Source organism: the organism of the source record quoted next, unplaced genomic scaffold, assembly GCF_019419815.1.
Source record: "Pyrus x bretschneideri cultivar Hongxiangsu unplaced genomic scaffold, Pyrus_bretschneideri_v1 Contig59, whole genome shotgun sequence".
Classification (NCBI taxonomy): domain Eukaryota; kingdom Viridiplantae; phylum Streptophyta; class Magnoliopsida; order Rosales; family Rosaceae; genus Pyrus; species Pyrus x bretschneideri.
This window is the reverse complement of record NW_025999797.1, coordinates 26,484-46,259: the sequence shown is the minus strand read 5'-3', so window position 1 is coordinate 46,259 and position 19,776 is coordinate 26,484. Positions and strand designations below refer to the sequence as shown.

General features: G+C 36.6%; 3 protein-coding genes across 3 annotated transcripts; all 3 read left to right on the top strand.

The window, feature by feature from the left end:
- The first annotated feature begins 62 nt into the window (after positions 1–62).
- Positions 63–1,582, top strand: LOC103965215 (probable indole-3-pyruvate monooxygenase YUCCA11). Its single transcript, XM_018651881.2, has 4 exons — positions 63–674; positions 819–1,052; positions 1,169–1,291; positions 1,394–1,582. Exons 1-4 carry the CDS (start codon positions 63–65, stop codon positions 1,580–1,582), a joined length of 1,158 nt encoding a protein of 385 aa, XP_018507397.2.
- A 2,559-nt stretch (positions 1,583–4,141) lies between these two features.
- Positions 4,142–6,231, top strand: LOC103965189 (B3 domain-containing transcription factor VRN1). The gene is made up of 4 exons (XM_009378202.3): positions 4,142–4,552; positions 4,756–5,215; positions 5,462–5,589; positions 5,743–6,231. Exons 1-4 carry the CDS (start codon positions 4,448–4,450, stop codon positions 6,013–6,015), a joined length of 966 nt encoding a protein of 321 aa, XP_009376477.2. The 5' UTR covers positions 4,142–4,447; the 3' UTR covers positions 6,016–6,231.
- A 750-nt stretch (positions 6,232–6,981) lies between these two features.
- Positions 6,982–9,265, top strand: LOC103965212 (B3 domain-containing protein Os01g0723500-like). Its single transcript, XM_048571341.1, has 4 exons — positions 6,982–7,146; positions 7,917–8,495; positions 8,642–8,912; positions 9,000–9,265. Exons 1-4 carry the CDS (start codon positions 6,982–6,984, stop codon positions 9,035–9,037), a joined length of 1,053 nt encoding a protein of 350 aa, XP_048427298.1. The 3' UTR covers positions 9,038–9,265.
- The last annotated feature ends 10,511 nt before the right edge of the window (positions 9,266–19,776 follow it).

Below are 19,776 nucleotides of genomic sequence, written 5' to 3'. Positions count from 1 at the left end.
AAACAAAAACAAGAATCTTTCAGTCACTTGACAAAACCACCTAACCAAAATTCAACATAGAAATGGAGGAAGTGCAGGTGGTCATCGTCGGTGCTGGTCCGGCCGGCTTAGCAACCTCAGCGTGTCTTAATCACCTTAACATTGCAAATGCGGTACTCGAAAGAGAAGATTGCTATGCTTCTCTTTGGAAGAAAAAGTCATATGATCGTTTGAAGCTACACCTAGCAAAGCAATTTTGCGAACTTCCCTATATGCCTTTCCCTTCAGATACACCTACATACGTCCCCAAGAATTTGTTTGTTCAATACTTGGATACTTATGTATCCCAATTCAACATAAACCCTAAGTGCAACCGAAGCGTGAAGTCTGCTTTCTACGATGTGGATTTAGAGAAATGGTGTGTCAAGGTCGAGAACACGCTTTCGGGTGCACAAGAAATGTATCTTGGGAAGTTTCTTGTGGTGGCAAGTGGTGAAAATAGCGTAGGTTATATTCCTCAAGTGCGTGGCTTGGATGGGTTCAATGGGCAGGCCATTCATTCAATCAAGTATGAAAACGGCAAGAAATATGGTGGGAAAAATGTTTTGGTCGTTGGTTCTGGTAATTCAGGCATGGAAATTGCTTATGATTTGTCGAATTCTGGAGCTAATACTTCCATTGTTGTCCGTAGCCCGGTAAAACTTCTGCCTGCCTTTTTCTCCCACACAAGGACAACTAAAGTTGTTCCTTTTTTTTAAGCTCCTTGAATGTGCACTCAAATTTGTATCGATCATCTTATTTCAGGTACATTAATATTTAAACTTTTGTAAACATCGCAGGTACATGTTCTCAGCAAGGAAATTGTGTTCTTTGGAATGGTTTTGTTAAAACTCCTCCCAGTTACAATAGTCGACATGGTTGTCGTAGGATTAGGCAAATTGAAGTACGGAAATTTATCCAAGTACGGAATTCAAAAGCCAAAACAGGGACCTTTTTATCTCAAGGCTACTAAGGGTCGATCCCCCACTATCGACGTTGGTTGCATTAAGAAGATTAAAACCAGAGAAATAACGGTAAAATAATTTTTAATGCATAATTTATATCTTCATTCTTTATGTTGCAGATTTATAACATTTACTTATGTTGTTGACAATTAAAATAATTAACTATCGATAAAAAATTTCATCAGGTCTTGCCTTCCATAACAAGCATAGAAGGAAATCTAATCAAATTTGAAAATGGCATCTATAATTGGTACGATGCTATCATATTTGCTACAGGCTACAAAAGCAGCGTTCTAAATTGGCTTAAGGTATGCGTTTATGTCTAATGTTTTCTTAGCATGTACCGAAGAATTGCTACTCTTTATGATATATACAGTCCAAATAACGTTGTTCATTGTTTTCTTGTGAAGGATGACAACTGCTACTTTAACGACAATGGAATACCACAAAAGAGGTTCCCAGATCACTGGAAATCAGAAAATGGTCTTTACAGCGCTGGGTTCTCAAGCCGTGGATTGCTTGGCATTGCACATGATGCACATTGTATAGCAAATGACATTAGTTCGTGTTTGAACTTACACTGCAAGAAAATGGATTGACTGTGATGGATTATCAAGCGTGATACAGTAACATGGCATTCGTATTACATTCATGAATGTCATACTAACCTGCTGACATGATATTAAAGTTGAAGGATTTGTAACATTAATTCTTTACATTCTTTGAATTGATTTTTCAGCGAGTTAATTGATTCTTTGCATTTGTTTTTGGAAGTTGTACCTGCACTAAGTATTTATGTAATACGAATTTACCTGCATTGCATATGATCCATCTTTCTTTTTAAGAATTAGAAATTTTCCTCTTTATTCGCATACAAATAGAGCTAATTAGCATAGCAGTCCGTTGGGATGTAGCTGCTTGTAGTAAGTATTGACTATATAGGAGAATGCAAGTATTGTCCTTCAAAAACAAAAATAAAAAAAAATATTCTCACACACTTTGTGTGTGCCCATATGCTAGTTTTTAATTAAACTATCAATATCTCTTTTAACCCAAATTTACTAACTAAATTACCCTCACAAACTCAATTCAATATATAAATTTGTCTTTACACCCATTTGGAATATAAAAACACAAAATCAATGTTCTACAACTCATTCAAGATTTGTCTCTCTAGCGACATTTGCTTAGCTGTCATATAATTTCTTTTATAAAATGTTGTAGAATACAATTATATCTGCTACCAAAAGATTCAAATTTGGTACATTTTAATTTGATTGTTAATTTCATCTTATACTTGATGGTAATTATGCAATAGGGTAGAAAAGACAATTCACATTTGAAGTTTAAGTTGGGTGTAAAGAGAAGTTATATGGGTTCAAATAAAATTTTCAAAAAAAATGTGAGGTGCCAGACAATCCTTAAAGACTCTTTCTTCTCTTTTTGGGATGCCGTGTTCATAGTAGACCTAACATTTTCAATCCGATCCGTTAACCCGACACGACCCGTTAAAATTAGTATTCGAGTGAGTGATAAACGGGTCGGGTGGTTAACAGGTCAACTTGTTAATCACCCGTTAAATAACGGGTCATGTTGGGTGAACCCGTGAAACCCGTTAACCATCCGTTAACACCCGTTAGTGAGGACTTTTGTGTAAATTCAATAGTCCTAAGCCCAAATGGGTGGCCCTGTGCGGATCGAACGGCTGCAATCAGCTGGTCGCGAAAAGAGACACCTCTCAGATTCAATCCCTCGCACTCACCTTTGCTACGCCGCAATTCTCAACTTAGCTTTTGACATCCCACAAAGTTTGCAATTCTTCGAAATCCCGAACACCCACTCCGCCAGCAGGGGTGAAATTTGCAGAGGGAGAAGAGGAATTGCCAAAGGTTGTTTTGTCCAGCGTCGACTTAATTGCATTTTTTGCATTCGTCCAAGCTTATCCAAATTAATTGTTGTATGAATTACGATAAAGGAAAATCCAATTTCACTTTCTGTAGAGGTTGGTTGGAATTTGTGCGTGACAATAATTTGGTACTGGATGATGTGTGCGATTTTGTGTTGAATACCAACAACACTAAACCTTTGTTTGATGTCGTCCTTTTCCGAGCCCATGATGATGGGGAAAAAACAGTGCTTCAGATAGAAGAAGGTGATTTTCTACCCTGCCCAAAATCGGAGGGGAGATATCCAATAGCACCGCAGTTCCACAAGAAAAAGAGAACAAGTTGGAGTCCGAAAGCTAGAGCTGGTCCTGAGTTTTTGGGAGCCTGGGACAAAATTCTAAATTGAGTTCCTTCTGAAGACACCCTCACAAGTCACAAGTTTCAGTATATCTAACTTTGACAATTTGGTGAAATGTCCTTGTACCACTGGTTTTTATGGCTTTCTATTTTTTTGTTGTTTCGCTTAGCCAAGGACATTTTCAGACTCCTTTCTTTAATTGCGTGATGTAATGGTGTTTTTCTTTTAATTGGTTTTTGAATTCTCCTTTTGTTCACAAAAATTTACCTTTCATGTAATTATTAGCTATATCAAACTAACAAAATGAAATATGCATTGCTGCTGTTTAGTATTCGTAAAACTAGCATAAAACTATTTGGACACTCTTGCATGTATTAGAGTGTCAATCAACAAATATGTCAGTTTTGTGTATTTAAATAACATCACGTGTTTACTATTAATATTGTAGTGTCACTTTTGTGCTTTGGCAGTGTCAAATGTAATTCTGGTGTTTTGCGTGATCGTTGGTCGATGTGCAGAGTCGCTTGCGTGGTGACAATATGTGTTGAGCTGCAAGGGTTTGAATTGTTGTTTTCTTCGGGTATTATTTGTTTTGTATATGGATACTTTTTAAGGTCAAGGTTACGAATTTGGACAATGTACTTTTTACTTAAATATATCATGTTTAGTTCACATATGTCTTAACTTATTAGACTTTTTCCATGATACATCGTTGTTTAATTTAAAAAAGGCTCGTTCAAAAGATTTAACTTTGGATGTTGTAACATCTTTTTTGTTAATGAGGTCTATAAGAATGAAAGAAAAATACTAATGCTAGTGGAAATATTCCACCATATATAGAAGAAAAATGATGTTACGAGCGTGCATGCGCAACATGCTTGATGGAAATAAACTTGTACCTGTCCAGCACTGCGGTCCTTCATTTTTATCTTTTCTTTCTTCTGAGATTTCCATTTCTGCACAATGTGACTTTAGTACGCATTGCAGATTAAGGAAACCAGACTGCATACACTCCTTCCATAATTTGTAAAAGAAAAACCAAGTTTACTGATTCCATCAAGAAAATGACGTTGAGCTGCTGGCCGCTTTGAATAAATCATTTACTTTCAACTACCAATTACATAATTGCAGACCTCCTCTTGTATACCTTTTCCTTGGTACTTCGTCATCAGATTCCATCTAGTAGATCCTGCACTTTGTTCATAAGCTTTGGAGCACCTATGGCTTTTCTACCCCGAGAAATCGATGACCGCCCGACATTTCCCCCTGCCGTTCCTCATTTCTTCAAGATCATTCTCAATGACACTTCCAGAGACAAGAAAATTGTAAACCTCTCTCTCTCTCTCTCTCTCTCTCTCTTTCTCTCTCTCATGTTTTCTGTTGTAGTTAGGCCTAGATCATATTGAGGTGATTAATCTCTACTGTTGTTAGGCTTAGATAGTACTGATGAGTTGATTAATTTCTTGCCCGAAAAAGATGAGTGTTTTATACTTAAAGACCAAAAACTGAAACTTTCGCTGTTGCGCAGAAAATTCCACCGAAATTTGTGACGAAATACGGAGACAATATGTCAAATCCAGTATTTTTCAAGGTTCCAAGTGGCTTAGAATGGAAAATAGAACTTCGAAAATGGGATGGTGAGGTCTGGTTTGAGAATGGTTGGCAGGAATTCTCTAGTTTTTACTCTCTGGATTACGGTCACTTGCTGGTTTTTGGGTATGAAGGGAATTCAAAATTCAGGGTTCGGATATTAGAGAGAAGCTGCACAGAGATAGACTATCCACTACAAAATACAGCGGAAAAAGCTGATGAAGATGAAAAATCCAGTGATGATTCCCATGATACTTCCTATCATGAGTCTGGTGATTATTCGGATGTTGGTTCTGTTGAAATCGGGGATAATCATACACCCTGCCCAAGAAAAACAAGGGAGAAATCTCTACTGTCTTGTCCCCGACCTCGCAAGAAAAACAGACCAAGTTCACGTGGTAAGGCGAAAACCAACATCGAACTTGTTCAATGTGGTTCCACATCAATCAGACTAATTAGAAACTCTCAGCAGTACGAAATGATGTTTGAGAAGACAACGAAAAGCAGAGATCCACATTTGTCCAGATCGGAAGTGAAACTAGAGAACATAATTTTGTTCTCCATTTTCACCTCCTTGTGCTTTCTGCCATTATGTTCTCAGTCTCTAAATTGTAATTAATATCCTTATTGTATTAATTCAACAGGCAAAGCTAATGTTCCAGCTGCAAGTGCAAATGCCACAGCTCTTGAGAGAGCTAGTGGTTTCAAATCTGATCGACACCCTCCTCTCAAGGTTGTTATGACACGCACATATTTATATCGATGCTACTTGGTAAGCTTTCTATAGAGCCGTCACCCCGTTTGGGGATACCGCGGATAACGAATTTAGCAGATGCAATTGTCATCCCAAGGCCATCATACGCATTGGTTCCTAAATTTTGTTATTGACTTTACTGCTTTTCCCCTTTCTTTTTTTATTTTTCAGAGTTTGCCATCCCAGTTTATCAAGAAACACCTTAACCGGACTGTTGGTTATGTCATCCTTCGGGTTTCGGGTGGAAGAACTTGGCGTGTCAAATTCGAACAATACGACACCGGAAGATGCAGGTTGCTGGGAGGTTGGAAGAAATTTGTCCGAGAGAACAGTTTGGCAATTGGCGATGAGTGTGTCTTTACTGTGATTAACACCACCAAACCTTTGTTTGATGTTGTCATTTCCCGGCAGCGGATAGAATGCTGCGACTTGCAACTTGAATAACTGAAAGAGACGACTGAATCTGAATCTGAATATTGCACCATGAGTGACTGCTACCAAGTTGAATTGAGTATTAAGAGCACAGGAAGAAGTGTCTGTAAATTTAATGATGTGCAAACATAAATACCCCTAAGTTGCGTTTATATGTTGTGCCCTCCATTGTTATGACTCCTGATCCCGTTCGAAAGATCAATCTAGAATCTTATATGTTGTGTTTTATATTTCAGTTGTCATTTTGAACAGTTCATCTTAATAGGAATACTCTATTGTGAGAGTAAGGATTATTTGAGATCCTTCATCTCAAATTTCATCTTTAGGTGCGAGGCAGTTTTCTCAAGCTCTTCTGAAGTCTTAGTGAGATTCGTGTCAACGACATAAACTATAACTCTAGCAATTCGAAATAAGACTTCATAGTTTTAACACGCAAGGGCATAATTCATCCCTGACTGATTAGATAATCACTTAAACAGGTATACCACATCCGTCGGATTGTAAGTGAACGCCTCAAACAAGTTAAGAGGGTGTTCCGTGGTTTGGAACTATTTGAACCAGTCCATGTAATTCTTCGGGAACTTACATGTACATCTCCGTATTTATATCCCCATAAAGAAAACACTAACCACATTTCATAATGCTGCTATCAATCACATGATGTTTTAAGAAAAATCTTGCGCCGTAAGACGTGCATCATATCGCAAGAGATAATGCTAGGTAAACAAGTGTCCACCTCTCGGAAAAGAAAAAGTTAACAAAGTATTCATAAAGTTATGATTAATGTTAGGGATATCGAATTTTTAAATTAATTTTACAAATCGAATAATGTTGATGTTGATGATTAAATTATAATTGAAGTGTCAATTTATGTATTTATATTTTATTTATGACACATCATTTTATTTATAAATTTAATTTAAAATTTTGTCACCGTAGCATTACGCGGAAAGTATACATAAACACAGATTCCTTGAAATGCTCAACACACACCAAACCAAGGACAGTTCTGAGTCTTTGACCATTTCTCCGTTCAGAAGAGAAACGCTGAAGAGGAAGAAGAAAATGATGATGGCAAGATCAAATGCAGTAAGAGCACCCACCTTTTTCAAGGTTCTTGTAGATGACTTCTCCACCCAGTTGGTAAGTCCAGCAGCGCCCTCCTATTATCTACTCTCTCTTTACACTTTACATAAAATAAAAACAGAAAAGAAAATTCCTTTAATTATTTACCGGAAGTCAACAGAAAAAAAAATTGCTTTGTTATATCACAGTGGATAATCTTTGGAGTTCCCACGATTCGAACCTAATAGCTTTGAGTAAACAGTATTTACAGCACTCAAGTTTCATGTTATGGAGTCTAATTATTAGCCAAGTGGTCTTAATCCTCTTCTAATTTCATCCTGCGCAGTGGAAAAAAAATCATAACTTCGATTGAATCTGTAAAATAATTAAGGTCTGTTTGGAATCCTTCTTGGATCCTATTTTTTGTTTTCAAACATGACGAATGTAGCTAAATTACTTAATACTCATTAGTTTCAAAATAAAAAAAAATTGGATTCAAGAAGGATACCAAGCAACCGCAAAGGATCGGGGCATAAATTTCTCCTTATTTGTGATAAAATATGTACATGGCATCCCATATCTACCATAGATCCCTGCGTAGATTTTAGGAAATTATTTCCGCACACCCTGTCTCCTGCATGCCCTTGTTTAGTTATGTCCCTTTGATTCACCTTTCCAGCCCCATATAGAGCCCCTCATTGGGGATGCTCTAACTATTTGCCTTTTGTTTTTAATTTTCGTTGGCTGAAAATAAGTTTGCTATGTATGCTGATCTTGATGTAAATTATATGTTGCCAGTTGGATCATAGGATTAATTTCTATGTGCATCCTGATCACTTTCGTTACAGCAAATCCCGCTGGCTTTTCTCGTGCATTTTGATGGAAAGGTACCTCAAGAGACCCATCTTCAGACCCCAGGTGGAACTTGGCCTGTTAGTCTGGAAAAACGTAATGACAGGTTCTTTTTCCAAAAGGGTTGGAAGGAATTTGTGCAGGACAATGGTTTCCAGCTTTGTGAGTTCCTAGTTTTTCGATATTATGAAAAATTGGGATTCTATGTTGACATATATGGAAGAAATGGATGCAAAAAGGAGTTTGTGGCGGTTATTAGGAAGAGGGACAGACCTCATGAGGAGGCACATGGCAATGCAGTTCACAGAAAGACACCAAGAAATCATGGAAAGCAGAATGTAGATAACCAAAGCCGAAAGGGCTTGGCTCATGGAACTGGGACTAGTCGTGCGACTCATGCCAATATTCAAATCAAAGATGAAGTAACTAATGATAGAGAATATGAATTATCGATGCATCGAAGGGCTACAAGAACTGAGAATGCTGTTACTCTTCAGAGAGGCAATGGTTTTGAATATCGAAACCCTTTTTTCAAGGTTCCACTGCGGTTCTCATATACCCATTATGGTTATCTGGTAAGCTTTCTATGGAGTAACCCTACTAGGCCATCAAAATAAACTCACTATTTATAATTTTGTACATGTACAGAGAAACGTAAAATCATACATATTCTGTGTAAATTTGTTTGTCTTTCGACTCTTTCCTGCTTTTCTTTTTTCAGGCTTTGCCAGGTATGTTTGTCAAGGCACATCTCACTGAGAGGCCTTCTGATGCTACCCTTCGGGTTTCTGATGGGAGAATTTGGCCTGTTAAAGTTGGATTTGATGTAGCTGGACACTGCAGATTCCTTAGCGGTTGGAGTCTATTTGTGAAAGACAATGGTTTAGAAATTGGTGATATATGTGTCTTTGTCTTGATTAACAAGATTGAGTTTTTGTTTGAAGTTGTTCTTCACCGCAAGATAGGAGCTGTGAGTCCTACCTTGTCACCAGGTAAGCAATCTGTTATGCAGTGAATTTCTGCTCCATTATGTCTGCCCTCTGCATAACACAGACATGTCTTATTGTTTATTCTTTTAGTTTTATGGAAGACAAACTGCAGCGGAGGATCAATTTGAGGTACGAAATCAAGATAGAAGTATAATATATGAAGCTTCTTCTGATGAAATGCCTCCTGCAAACGAAGGCCAAGCATAAGTATTACAAGGCCAGTTTACTATATGTATATTTTGTCTTTTGTTGTTATTTTACCACCTGTCCACTGGCTCGTCTAAAAGAACAGTAATGTACCATATCAACCACTTAATTTCGATATCCTTATGTGTTTCATTGAACAGAAGGGGACATACTGCCACTCTTCATGTTAGATAGATTGTGTCCTGCCAAGTTGTTTGCTCTTCAAACATCTCATCAACTAAATCATGTCCTAAAGATGAAAAATCAATACTAGGTAGAAAAAATGGACAAATATGGGTGGGCATTATTGAATTATTTCTCCATTCGAAGGTGCAATTTTTCTGTTTTTTGTTCGTGCAAATAAGCTCTAATTTAATGTAAGTTAGTTTTGTTTTTGGGTTTTTGATAGCTATTAGACATCAGTCCAACTAAATTGGGGTTTCAAGATTTTGCATCCAAACTAATCTTATTGAGCAAAAATAATTAAGTTGGATTGGGTAGGATTAGAGAAAAATCAGACTCCGTTTTTTTTTTTTTTCTTATCAAACGATAGGTTTTGTTAAATTAGATGTTAGATTGGTCATCGATAGTGTTCGAATCCATATTGTCATGCAAGGGCTCAATACTTTTCCATCACTGTGGTAAATGGCCACTTCCGGAAAATCAGACTCCTATTCTAACAGTTTCTCATCTAGCAATCAATTTTGTTCATTCACATTTATAAAATTATTTTTAAAAGGGTTAGGTCCTTAATTTTCATTTGGAGAGAAAGGACCATACCGATCACATTTTGTAAACTACATGTATTATTCTTGTAATAAAAGTGGGGTCTATTTGTATGAAAACAACTCATGGTCAATTTTCATTTAGTGAAAGGAAAATACCATGAAGACCACATTTTAATATTTTATAGACTACATGTGAACCATTTTTTAAAAGGAAAACTAATAAAAACGGTTTGAAAACTTTGAGTTTTAACGATACCATGATTGACTTTTTAATGTACAAATGTGATTTTTCGTTAAAATGAACAGTATCAGGAGCTTTTCGTTAAAGTTTTCTTTTTTAAATAAATGTGGGACCTATTTGTATATAAATAATTTTCATTACGGGGAGGAAAGTACCATGGAGACCACATTGTGTAGACTATATGTGAATCTCTCTGCTAAAAGTGAGGCCTATTCGTATTGGCGGATTCAACCTATTAGAGTGATGATTCATATGGTCTGTAAAATGTGGTTTCTCTAGAATCACTGGGGAAGAAAACAACAGTTTACTTTTAAAAAAGATAATTGATAAAAAAAAGTGAAAGCAATAAATTGTTATGTTGGTTAGAGTCTTCTTCTTTAGAGTCACTACCTCCTCATTCCCTTTAGTGTAGACTAGGATAAAATATCTCATGTACTTCATGTAGTCGAAAAAGATAATTGAAAAATGGGTGTTTGTGTTTTTTGGAGGAAATTGACAGAAGAAAGTTACTCTATGGGACACAGCTACACCTATCCTCGTGAGAGTACGTTTTTTCTAAAAAGAATTCACAAGAGAAGAAAAAAGGAAAGATAAAAATAGTATCAAGAGAAAATCGTGATGGGAACAAGAAGAAGAAAAACCCTCCTTTTTCAAGGTTCTTGTAGATGACTTTATGTAAAGAAAGGCCCATGTTCTAACTAGAAAGGAAACTTGAAATTTACCTCCTTTTTTTCCTTTTTTTTTTGGAGAAACTGGATAATTCATTACTAGGACCGAAGCCAAAAAGAGACAAATCAAAGGCGATAATAGGCTAACAAAAGAAACATAATCTCGAGAAAGTAAGGAGAGAAGATAGAGACCCAGCGCTCAGGCCAAGGTCATCCCCTTGATTCCTACTTAAGCAACCTAGCAAGGGGGACACGGTAGTCCATCCTTGTTCAGAATACCAACTAACGATGATGTGGGTCCTTCAACCCAAACAGAGTTGCTTATCTCCGCACCTTTATGTGTAGCAATATAATCTGCTGCTTCATTGGCTGATCTCGGAACCAAGACCAGACGCAAGCATGGAAAGCTTTTTCAAGATCATGGAGGCGACAGAGAGAAGGCAAAGCTTCCCAACTGCAGTTTTCAAAATTCCCATTCAGACACGAAATCACCTCCAGAGAATCAGATTCCACCACTATGTTTGGATATACCACGCTGCAAAGCCAGTGTCCCCGCCTCCAAAACTCCCAGTGCCTCGGTTGTAATAGCATTCGGATCTCGAATCTCTTGCCTCCGCACAGCCAAGCACCTCCCTATACAATCACGGGCCATAATACCAATGTAAGTTGCTGGGTGACCAACCATCCAGCTTGCATCCATATTAATCTTCACCACGTGAGGGGCCGATGGAGACTACCTAGGATCAGCTTTGCTCACCTGTTGGACTGGGTCAACCACATCAGCCCTTCAAGCAATGGCCTCAAAATAGGAGTTTGTGGCATATGATATGACATGGAGAGACTAGACGGCTGATGACTTTGTGTTGTTGAAGATCACATTGCACTGAGCCTTCTATATGTGCCAACAAGTGAAGGCAAAAAGAGTTAAAGGACAAGACCTATCTTGGAAGGATCCATTATCCACCTTCATAAACCTATCAATCCATTCATAGAAAGTAGTAATGGTACCTTTGTCAACCCGATAACCTAGCGGCAAAAAAGGAGAACATGCTTAATAGATTCCTCCTGGTTACCACAAATAGTGCATAACAGAGACGAAGAACACCTTTGTTTGAAAAGGTCTACCTTCGTGGCTAACGCTTGGCGTAACACCCGCCACATAAAGTGTTTAATCTTAAAGGGGCATCCATTTTCCAGATATGGCTCCAAATCAAGGAATCAATCACTGATGACTAAGAAGGTCGTTTGGTTTTTCCTTTACGCAACCCCGAATGCAGCCAGTGATAACCCGCTTTGACCAAATATTTCCCCCTTCGATCATTCGTCCAAACTAACCGATCCGCCATGATCTAGCTGTAAGAAGGGTGGTTGATTATTGAGGAAACAGTCTGACTTCGATTAGCAATAGCCCCATTCAAAAGGATGGGGTGCCCCCGTTCAAACGAAGGAATCCAACGGTCCACCCACAAATGTGTGTTCTCCCCGTTCATGATTTGCCAATGGGCCCCGTTGGTGATCAAATCTCTTCGAGCCAAGAGAATGGACCAGGCCCATGAGGTTGTACCACCACGCTTGGCATCGAAGAAAGAAGTCTTTGGGAAATAGCGTGCCTTCATCACTTGGGCCCAATGAAAGGTGGGCTCATGAATAAGCCTCCAACACTGCTTTGCCAACAGTGCTAAGTTGAACTCGCTTAAGTATCGAAAACTTATTTCGCTCTCTGTTTTAGAAATACCCAGCGTCTCCCAACTCACCAAATGAATTAGGTGTTCACCCTCCTTTTGGCCCTACTAGAATCTAGCAAGGGTTGCGTCAACGTCACAGAAAATCATGAGTATTAGGAAAACAAAACACATTTATTAGGTATATTGGGATAGCCTATGCTACTGCTTTAATTAAGACCTTCATGCCCGCTTAGGAGAGGAAAGATTGCTTTCATCCTTGAATTTTTGGCATTATCCGATCCTTCACATAGGCCAAGGCCTCTCGGTTCGACCTTCCCCAAACAGTCGACCTTTGTTATATATATATGACAATGGTTTTATTATTACCTGAGTAATTCTGTTGAAGTGTAAATGATTCTGCTAATTTTTTAGTGTTCAAGAAATTTGAATGGTATGTATGTTTTTGTTGTTATTTTGTCACGTAATCTTGTAAGACATGTAGATGAATGGAACTCACATGCTCTCTAGATCTAATGATCCTGAGCCTTAGGATCAAATGATCCGGACTGTTGAAATTTGATCCAACAGCTACAAATAGATGGCCTCCTAAAAGTTATAATAATTGTGACCGTTGGATCAAATTTCAACGGTCTGGATCATTTGATCCTTAGGTTTAAGATCATTAAATCTAGAGAGGATCTGAGTTCGGATGAATGAGGTTCACATTTTGTATTTGTGGTCCAAGAGTCATAGCTCTGCCACTTATCTTAGTTTTATGGGATGATGAATTTTAAGGCTGAGATTGGTGTGTGTAAGAGAGAGAACCCTCTTTCCTTTTGTATCGTTACTGAGCTCATATGCTCATTGGAGTGGAATGAACAACTACTGAAATTCTGTGTCATTCACTTACATTCTTCCACGAAATCTAATAAAGGACATTCCTCCACTCTTTTTCAAATTCTTCCATAAATCAAAATACCAAAATATCAAACACTAACAAATTCTATTTAACTTGTCCAATCTAGTCTCCCTGAATTTCATGTTTTCTGTTTATTGTAATCTAATTGGTTCTTAATCCCAAAAATCTGTAGACTGCTTAAGGCTTTTTTTTTTCTTTTTTTCTTTTTTGACAACGATAGGATAATTACACTAAATTCATTTAAACCACAAGAGAAAGGGATTCAAACTTAGAGTGCAAAGGATGGTGGTTAAACCCAGGTCTGCGTGGTTAAGGTATTGAATTATTTAAATCTGTACATGAATCAATATTTACGGTAGCTCTTTGTGTAGTTTTTTCTTACGTTACAGAAAATCCCGCCAGGGTTTTGCATGCATTTTGATGGAAAGGAACCTCTGCAGTCCCTTCTTCGGACCCTGGCTGGAACTTGGAGTGTTGGTGGGTTCTTTTTCCGAAAGGGTTGGAAGGAATTTGTATACAATGGTTTAAAACTTTGTGAATTTCTAGTTTTTCAATGTGCTGGAAATTCAAAAGTATATGTTGACATATATGGAAGAAATTGCTGCAATAAGGAGTTTATAATGGTACTACGGCATTTTATAAACATAACTATCCCCTCGAAAAAGGTACATTGTAATGCAATTCAAGGAAAGCAGAATGTAGATGGCCATCACTTAGGCTCAGCGAGTGGAACTATAACTAGTCAAGTCACTTGTGACATAAAAACTCAAGTAATCGATATTGAATCTGAAACATCGATGAATGTTCACGAGCCTGCAGCTCAAGAGGAGCAACATAGCGAGCATCCTGAAATTGAGCTGCCTAGTAAGTTTCCGAATTCGTAATATATAGGCAAATGTGGTGGCTTTGTATGGATTGAGAGACAGATAATGTTGGGTTCAGTTTGTAAAGCATCATACTTTGAAGGTGGGAGATGTTTGTGTCTTTGAGCTGATTAAGACAGATAATGTTATGTTTTAAGTTTCCATTTTTAGATGTAGTAGTTTGAGTTGTGTTTCGGTATGATGGGTAGTTTTGTATGGATTGAGTCTTGGAGATGTTTTTTAATCTCCTTTTACCTTTGTTTCAATATATTCAGAAATGGAAACGAAACCTTCAATTCTTGCGCATTTTAATACTCAAAAAGGTTTTGCATCATCATTAACAATGTTTCGGTTTTATTTTTCATCACGAGTTGGTTAATAGCTGCAAAAACATTAGGTAAAGTATAAAGATTTAGCATGCTGAAGATATTTAGAAAATTTGAGACTCCTCAAGAAGCTGGAAACGTATTTTGTGCATATAGCAGCTTGTCGACTGGCTCAACCCAGCAGGTTTGGGCCAACCATTATGTTTGGAGGGGCACCCTTCTGGTATGAGTCTCAGGTCTACCCTCTCAGTCTGAGGCTCGAATCAACCCTCTTATCTGAGACTCGGGTCGGTCCATTTGGATGGACCAGCATGTGGAGGTGTAAGGCCTAGTCGCTGAGGTCGTTAATAAACCAAATTACAATTAACTTATTTAAATAAGAGGAATCAGCATATGCATAAGAGCCTTCTACTTTCAAAATATGTTTTTGCTATGAATAGGATTTAGCAGATAATAGAACAATATCCTACTTAATTAGGGTACCAACTAGTCAACTAAGTATCTCGGATCCACGAATCTTGTCAATCAGTATAACTCACTATGTGAGTTAAATAACTTGAAGATCAAGTTACTTGACTTTCAAGTAATTTGGTTCTCAAATTAATTGACATCTCAAGATAATTCTTACAAGTACAATAAGAAAGAACAAATTTGAAGATATATAGGCAAATTTGGTGGCTCTTTTCTTTCTATTAATATTCGGAAAAAGTACTTCCTTAATAATATTAAACCAACTCAAGGTGGTTTTTGAATTGAATAAACCTTATTACACATAGTTCATGATGGTTAATCACCAGATTTCTAACAGGAGAAAATATAAGCATTTTTATCTGCGCCGCTGCAAAAACCATTAGCGTAAGTACCAACCTCCCTGGCGTATTTGTCCTCACACAATTTTTTGTAGATCTTATCGTGGCAATTATTCGGCATCGGCTGTACTCAGGGGCGGTCCTGGCCCAGTGCCACCAGGATGACCGTTCGGGGTCCAAAAAAACGAGGGGCACCAAAAAAAATTAAGCTGGTTCATATATGTATAAGATTTTGTTTTATTCTTCATATATAGTAAACGCTCATGTTAAAAAGCAATATGTTCCAGATGGCAGGATGGTTTTATTTGGTTTATGTTTCTGTGCCCACCCAAGTTCAATTCCCTCTCTCAACATAAAGGGATAGTTTCCCTTTTTTTCATTTTTTTTTCATGTCTACTTTAAATAGCAAACAAACATTAATTAGGATATTAAATGTTGTTTTCAGTTTGAATTTACTTGCAAAATCATGTTCAAGTTCGTCTAAATATAAATTTGTATCTGTTGATAATCTTTTCATGGTTAAGTAATAAACTGTTTCATTATCTTTTTATTGAACAAAGCATTATTATTGACAATCCAAAAATATCATCCTACACTTCTTTGTATAATTTTTCCCTTATGATTTTATATATTTGGAATGAACCGCAACTTTTCATGAGCGCTCGAAAAACAAAAACATAGTTGAATTACTATGTGCCCTTTGGTAGTAGCAATTTGTTGTTTTCATTTGTAGCTTACATATAGAAATTAGAGATCTTAAATATGAAAAATTAATATCAAAGGTTTCATAACGTGCAAGTAGCTTGTAGATCAGTTAGTTAAAAGTGTCCAGCTTGTTACTCAAGGACTCGTTTTCGAATTTCCTCACCGTATTTCTGGTGAGTTTAGTGTAAATTATCCTATCATTTGTCAAAAAAATCATAATATGCAAAAGGTCTATTTTCTTTAATATTCTATGTACAACATACGAATACCAAGATAAATAATTATTTTATACAAAATTATGTTAGGGCGTAATTTTCAATGTCGCTCAGGACTTCAAAAAACTCAGTACCGGCCCTGGCTCTACTCTCCCTCAAGCACGACCTGTATACGGCCTCGCCACAACCTCATCTCCTGCAAGTGCAAGCCACACGTGCACATTAATATAAATTATATATGTTTCGTTAATATAACTGCATGGGCCTATTCATCTTTATGCTGTCGAAGCGATTTTTAATTATATTGTTAAACAGCCTAACAAGAGAATGTAACGTAACCGTTTAACGTGTACAGTGGGGAAAAGAATATAAAACCAAATGGATGAAGAAGCATTTACCAATAGTACTGAAGATGAGAACAACCAGAAGGATGGAAAAGACGCTGAGGCTGTTCATGTTTTTATGTGTCTGTTGATTTTGAATAAGACGCATATGAGAAGAGGTGTTGTTTATATTTATATGCAAAAATCTCTTCACATATTCATTGAATTGGGATCTTGGGTAAGATGTACAGTATATATGTTACTAAATCCGCCCATTATTCAATTAACTAATTAATAGAAAAATTAAGTTCCCATCCTCATTTTCATATTACTTTAACTTTTGTTAGCGTCATTATTTTAGTATTTAAGAAATCACAAGTTAACAATTGTAAATGTGCTTGTATTATTTAGTATTTAAGATCAAGTTACTTTGACTTTTTTCGTTTACCAAAATTTCTCAAAAAATAAGTTTTGTTTTACATATTTATACGGGTACAATGTTTTTGGAGAAAATTTGGTAAAATTGTTTACGTTTTATGTATCCATATGCGTGCCTACAATGGTAGATTCTTTTCCTTGCGTTACCCACTTACCCATGAGGTTTTTTCTCTTATGCTTTTTATTTGGGTACACTGAATTAGCTATAATTTCTTGTAAATTCAATGTGTATCCATTTGGTATTATGTGTTGTTTATACGTACATGGTTTTTTGGAGGAGGATTTTTTCCCTTTTTTTTTTCCCTCCCCTTCTCGCCCCTTCTATTTAAATAATTACGGTTAAATCACGTCAATATATTAGATTAATTTAACATAGAAAGATAAATATAATATACAAAATGTAAGAGGAGGGAAGAAAATATGATAGGAAAATGAGGGGAGATAATCCTAATTCTTGTTTTTTATGTCATTTGCTCTTTTTTAACTTGTCAAGTTCATGAGTACGTTGCTTTTGCATGTGTCCATAATAAATTTAATGGGATACATTATTTCCCTCATCACTGCACAAATAAATTTGCACGAATCTTTATTGCAAATCATGATCACATAACCGTCGGGATTTTTAAAATTTCACAATTTGTTTTAGATTTAAGGGGTTTTTTAACTTTAATCATTTAAGAATATTGAATTTAAAATAAATCTGGTGTTAGATTACATATTGATTATAGTCATTTGATGTGTCCTTAATTTAAAATAATTAATATGCATTTTATTTAATGTCTCTCATTAAATATTTAAATTTATTAACATACAAATTTTAATTTATTTTTTGACAAAAAATAGTTTTTTTTTAATTTATTAATTTTATTTAACATTCTTCAAATTTGAAAGACTCAATTAATGTACCTAAATGTTAGTACCGAAATGTATTATATTGAAATAATATATTTAAATGTTAGTACCAAAATATATATACTGAAATATACGCACCGAAATGTATTATATTAAACTAATGTACCTAAATTATGTACCGAAATGTATGCACCGGAATGTTAGTATCAAAATGTATTATATTGAATTAATGTACCCAAATGTTTGTATCGAAATGTGTGTACCTAAATGAATACACCGAAATGTATTATAATGAATTTAATGTATAACAAAAATTATTTTATCTAAATGTTTACAACAAAATATATTACGATAAATGAAATGAAAAAAAATTAATACATTAAAATTAGGGAGAAAAAAAAATTATTAAAAAATCAAAATGTAATTAATAAATGAGATTATTAATGTATCAAGAGACTAAAATTATACTTTGATCTTACTCATGGTTTTCGTCTAAAAGTCATCTTTACCAATGTCATATCCCGGCCTGGGACGGAATGTGACAATTTGGTCTCAGAGCCTAACCCTGATCGTGGTGTGTTGACGAGGACGTCGGGCCCTTAAGGGGGGTGGATTGTGACATCCCACATCGCCCAGGGGAGTGATCCTTATATGTATATTCTCATCCCTACCTAGTACGAGGTCTTTTGGGAGCTCACTGGCTTCGGGTTCTATGGGAACTCCGAAGTTAAGCGAGAAGGGGGTTAGAGCAATCCCATGATGGGTGACCCACTGGGAAGTTGCTCGTGAGTTCCCAAAAACAAAACCGTGAGGGAATGGTAAGCCCAAAGCGGACAATATCGTGCTACGGTGGTGGAATGGGCTCGGGAAGTGATCCGCTCCGGGCTGGGATGTGACAACCAAGGATTAGGATGAAGTTTTCTATAGATTTAATTGCTTGATTTCATAGTTATTGTGATTTTTTTTTTTAACAAAATAATTATTGTGATTTGAATTACATAAATTGTTGGATTTCAATCCCTTAAATGTTGTTTATTAGAGAAATTTTGAAATGAAAAATATGACATGGAAATATAGTAATACTAAAAAGTTGAGGTGTACATCCACTTAGTACTACGATCTAGTGGTATTTTTCTTCACTTATAAGCGAGAGGTCTTAGGTTCGGTTCTCGTCAAAGACGAATTTGAACTACATTATTGCTAGTCCATTAGTGTAGATAATATCGCATATCCAAAAGAAAAAAAGTTGAGATGTACAAAGTCAAAGGACTAATAAAAAACTGAAAAAACAATAAGGTTTTAATCTAAGAGTTGTGCTTATCGGAACCAAAATGACCCTTAATTAATTATACATAAACTACTGCTAATGAGTTCATGAATGTTAATTAGTAAATTTCATTTGTTGAGTTTGTTTCCGTGTCCACAAAATCAAGAAGAGTACTTATTAGACCGTTTAGTCTAGTAACCAGTGTTCTAAAAATCGGTCCAGGTGGCAACCTAGGTGTTGGACAATGGATCCCCAACTCGATTGCGACCAAAACGTTCACTTAAGGCGGGGAGGCCTCCTAGGTGCTTGTTAGGCGTTCTAGGCGGTGCTAGGCGGCAGTCAAGGCGGTTGCAAATCCCAAACTCGTTGCAACTCTCGCAACAAATCTGCAACTTCCGATGTCATACTTAGATGCAAAGTCTCGGCGAGCTTTTGAAGCTTGTCGTCTATGAGCAGATGAGGGAAGAGAGAGTACAAATAAAGAGAGAGCCTCGGCGGCGCGAGTTGCAGTCTTGCAGATTTAGTTTGAGTTGCTGAAAGGGCTAATGAAGAAGAAGAAACGAAAGGGTTTAATGGAAATGTTATTTTCACTTTCCAATGGGTCAAAATGTGGTATTGATCTGGGCTGCACCTTGGGGAATGTGAGAGAGGTGGAGTGGAACC

What these genes read in the sequence shown, in the direction of transcription:
- LOC103965215 (XM_018651881.2), top strand. Translation starts at nt 63, where the DNA reads ATGGAGGAAGTGCAGGTGGTCATCGTCGGTGCTGGTCCGGCCGGCTTA. An exon ending in TTAAAACCAGAGAAATAACG is followed by an intron (nt 1,053 to 1,168) that starts GTAAAATAATTT and finishes AAATTTCATCAG; the next exon opens with GTCTTGCCTTCCATAACAAG. An exon ending in GCGTTCTAAATTGGCTTAAG is followed by an intron (nt 1,292 to 1,393) that starts GTATGCGTTTAT and finishes TTTCTTGTGAAG; the next exon opens with GATGACAACTGCTACTTTAA.
- LOC103965189 (XM_009378202.3), top strand. Translation starts at nt 4,448, where the DNA reads ATGGCTTTTCTACCCCGAGAAATCGATGACCGCCCGACATTTCCCCCT. An exon ending in CTTCCAGAGACAAGAAAATT is followed by an intron (nt 4,553 to 4,755) that starts GTAAACCTCTCT and finishes GCTGTTGCGCAG; the next exon opens with AAAATTCCACCGAAATTTGT. An exon ending in ATTTATATCGATGCTACTTG is followed by an intron (nt 5,590 to 5,742) that starts GTAAGCTTTCTA and finishes TTTATTTTTCAG; the next exon opens with AGTTTGCCATCCCAGTTTAT.
- LOC103965212 (XM_048571341.1), top strand. Translation starts at nt 6,982, where the DNA reads ATGCTCAACACACACCAAACCAAGGACAGTTCTGAGTCTTTGACCATT. An exon ending in ATACCCATTATGGTTATCTG is followed by an intron (nt 8,496 to 8,641) that starts GTAAGCTTTCTA and finishes TTCTTTTTTCAG; the next exon opens with GCTTTGCCAGGTATGTTTGT. An exon ending in GAGTCCTACCTTGTCACCAG is followed by an intron (nt 8,913 to 8,999) that starts GTAAGCAATCTG and finishes TTATTCTTTTAG; the next exon opens with TTTTATGGAAGACAAACTGC.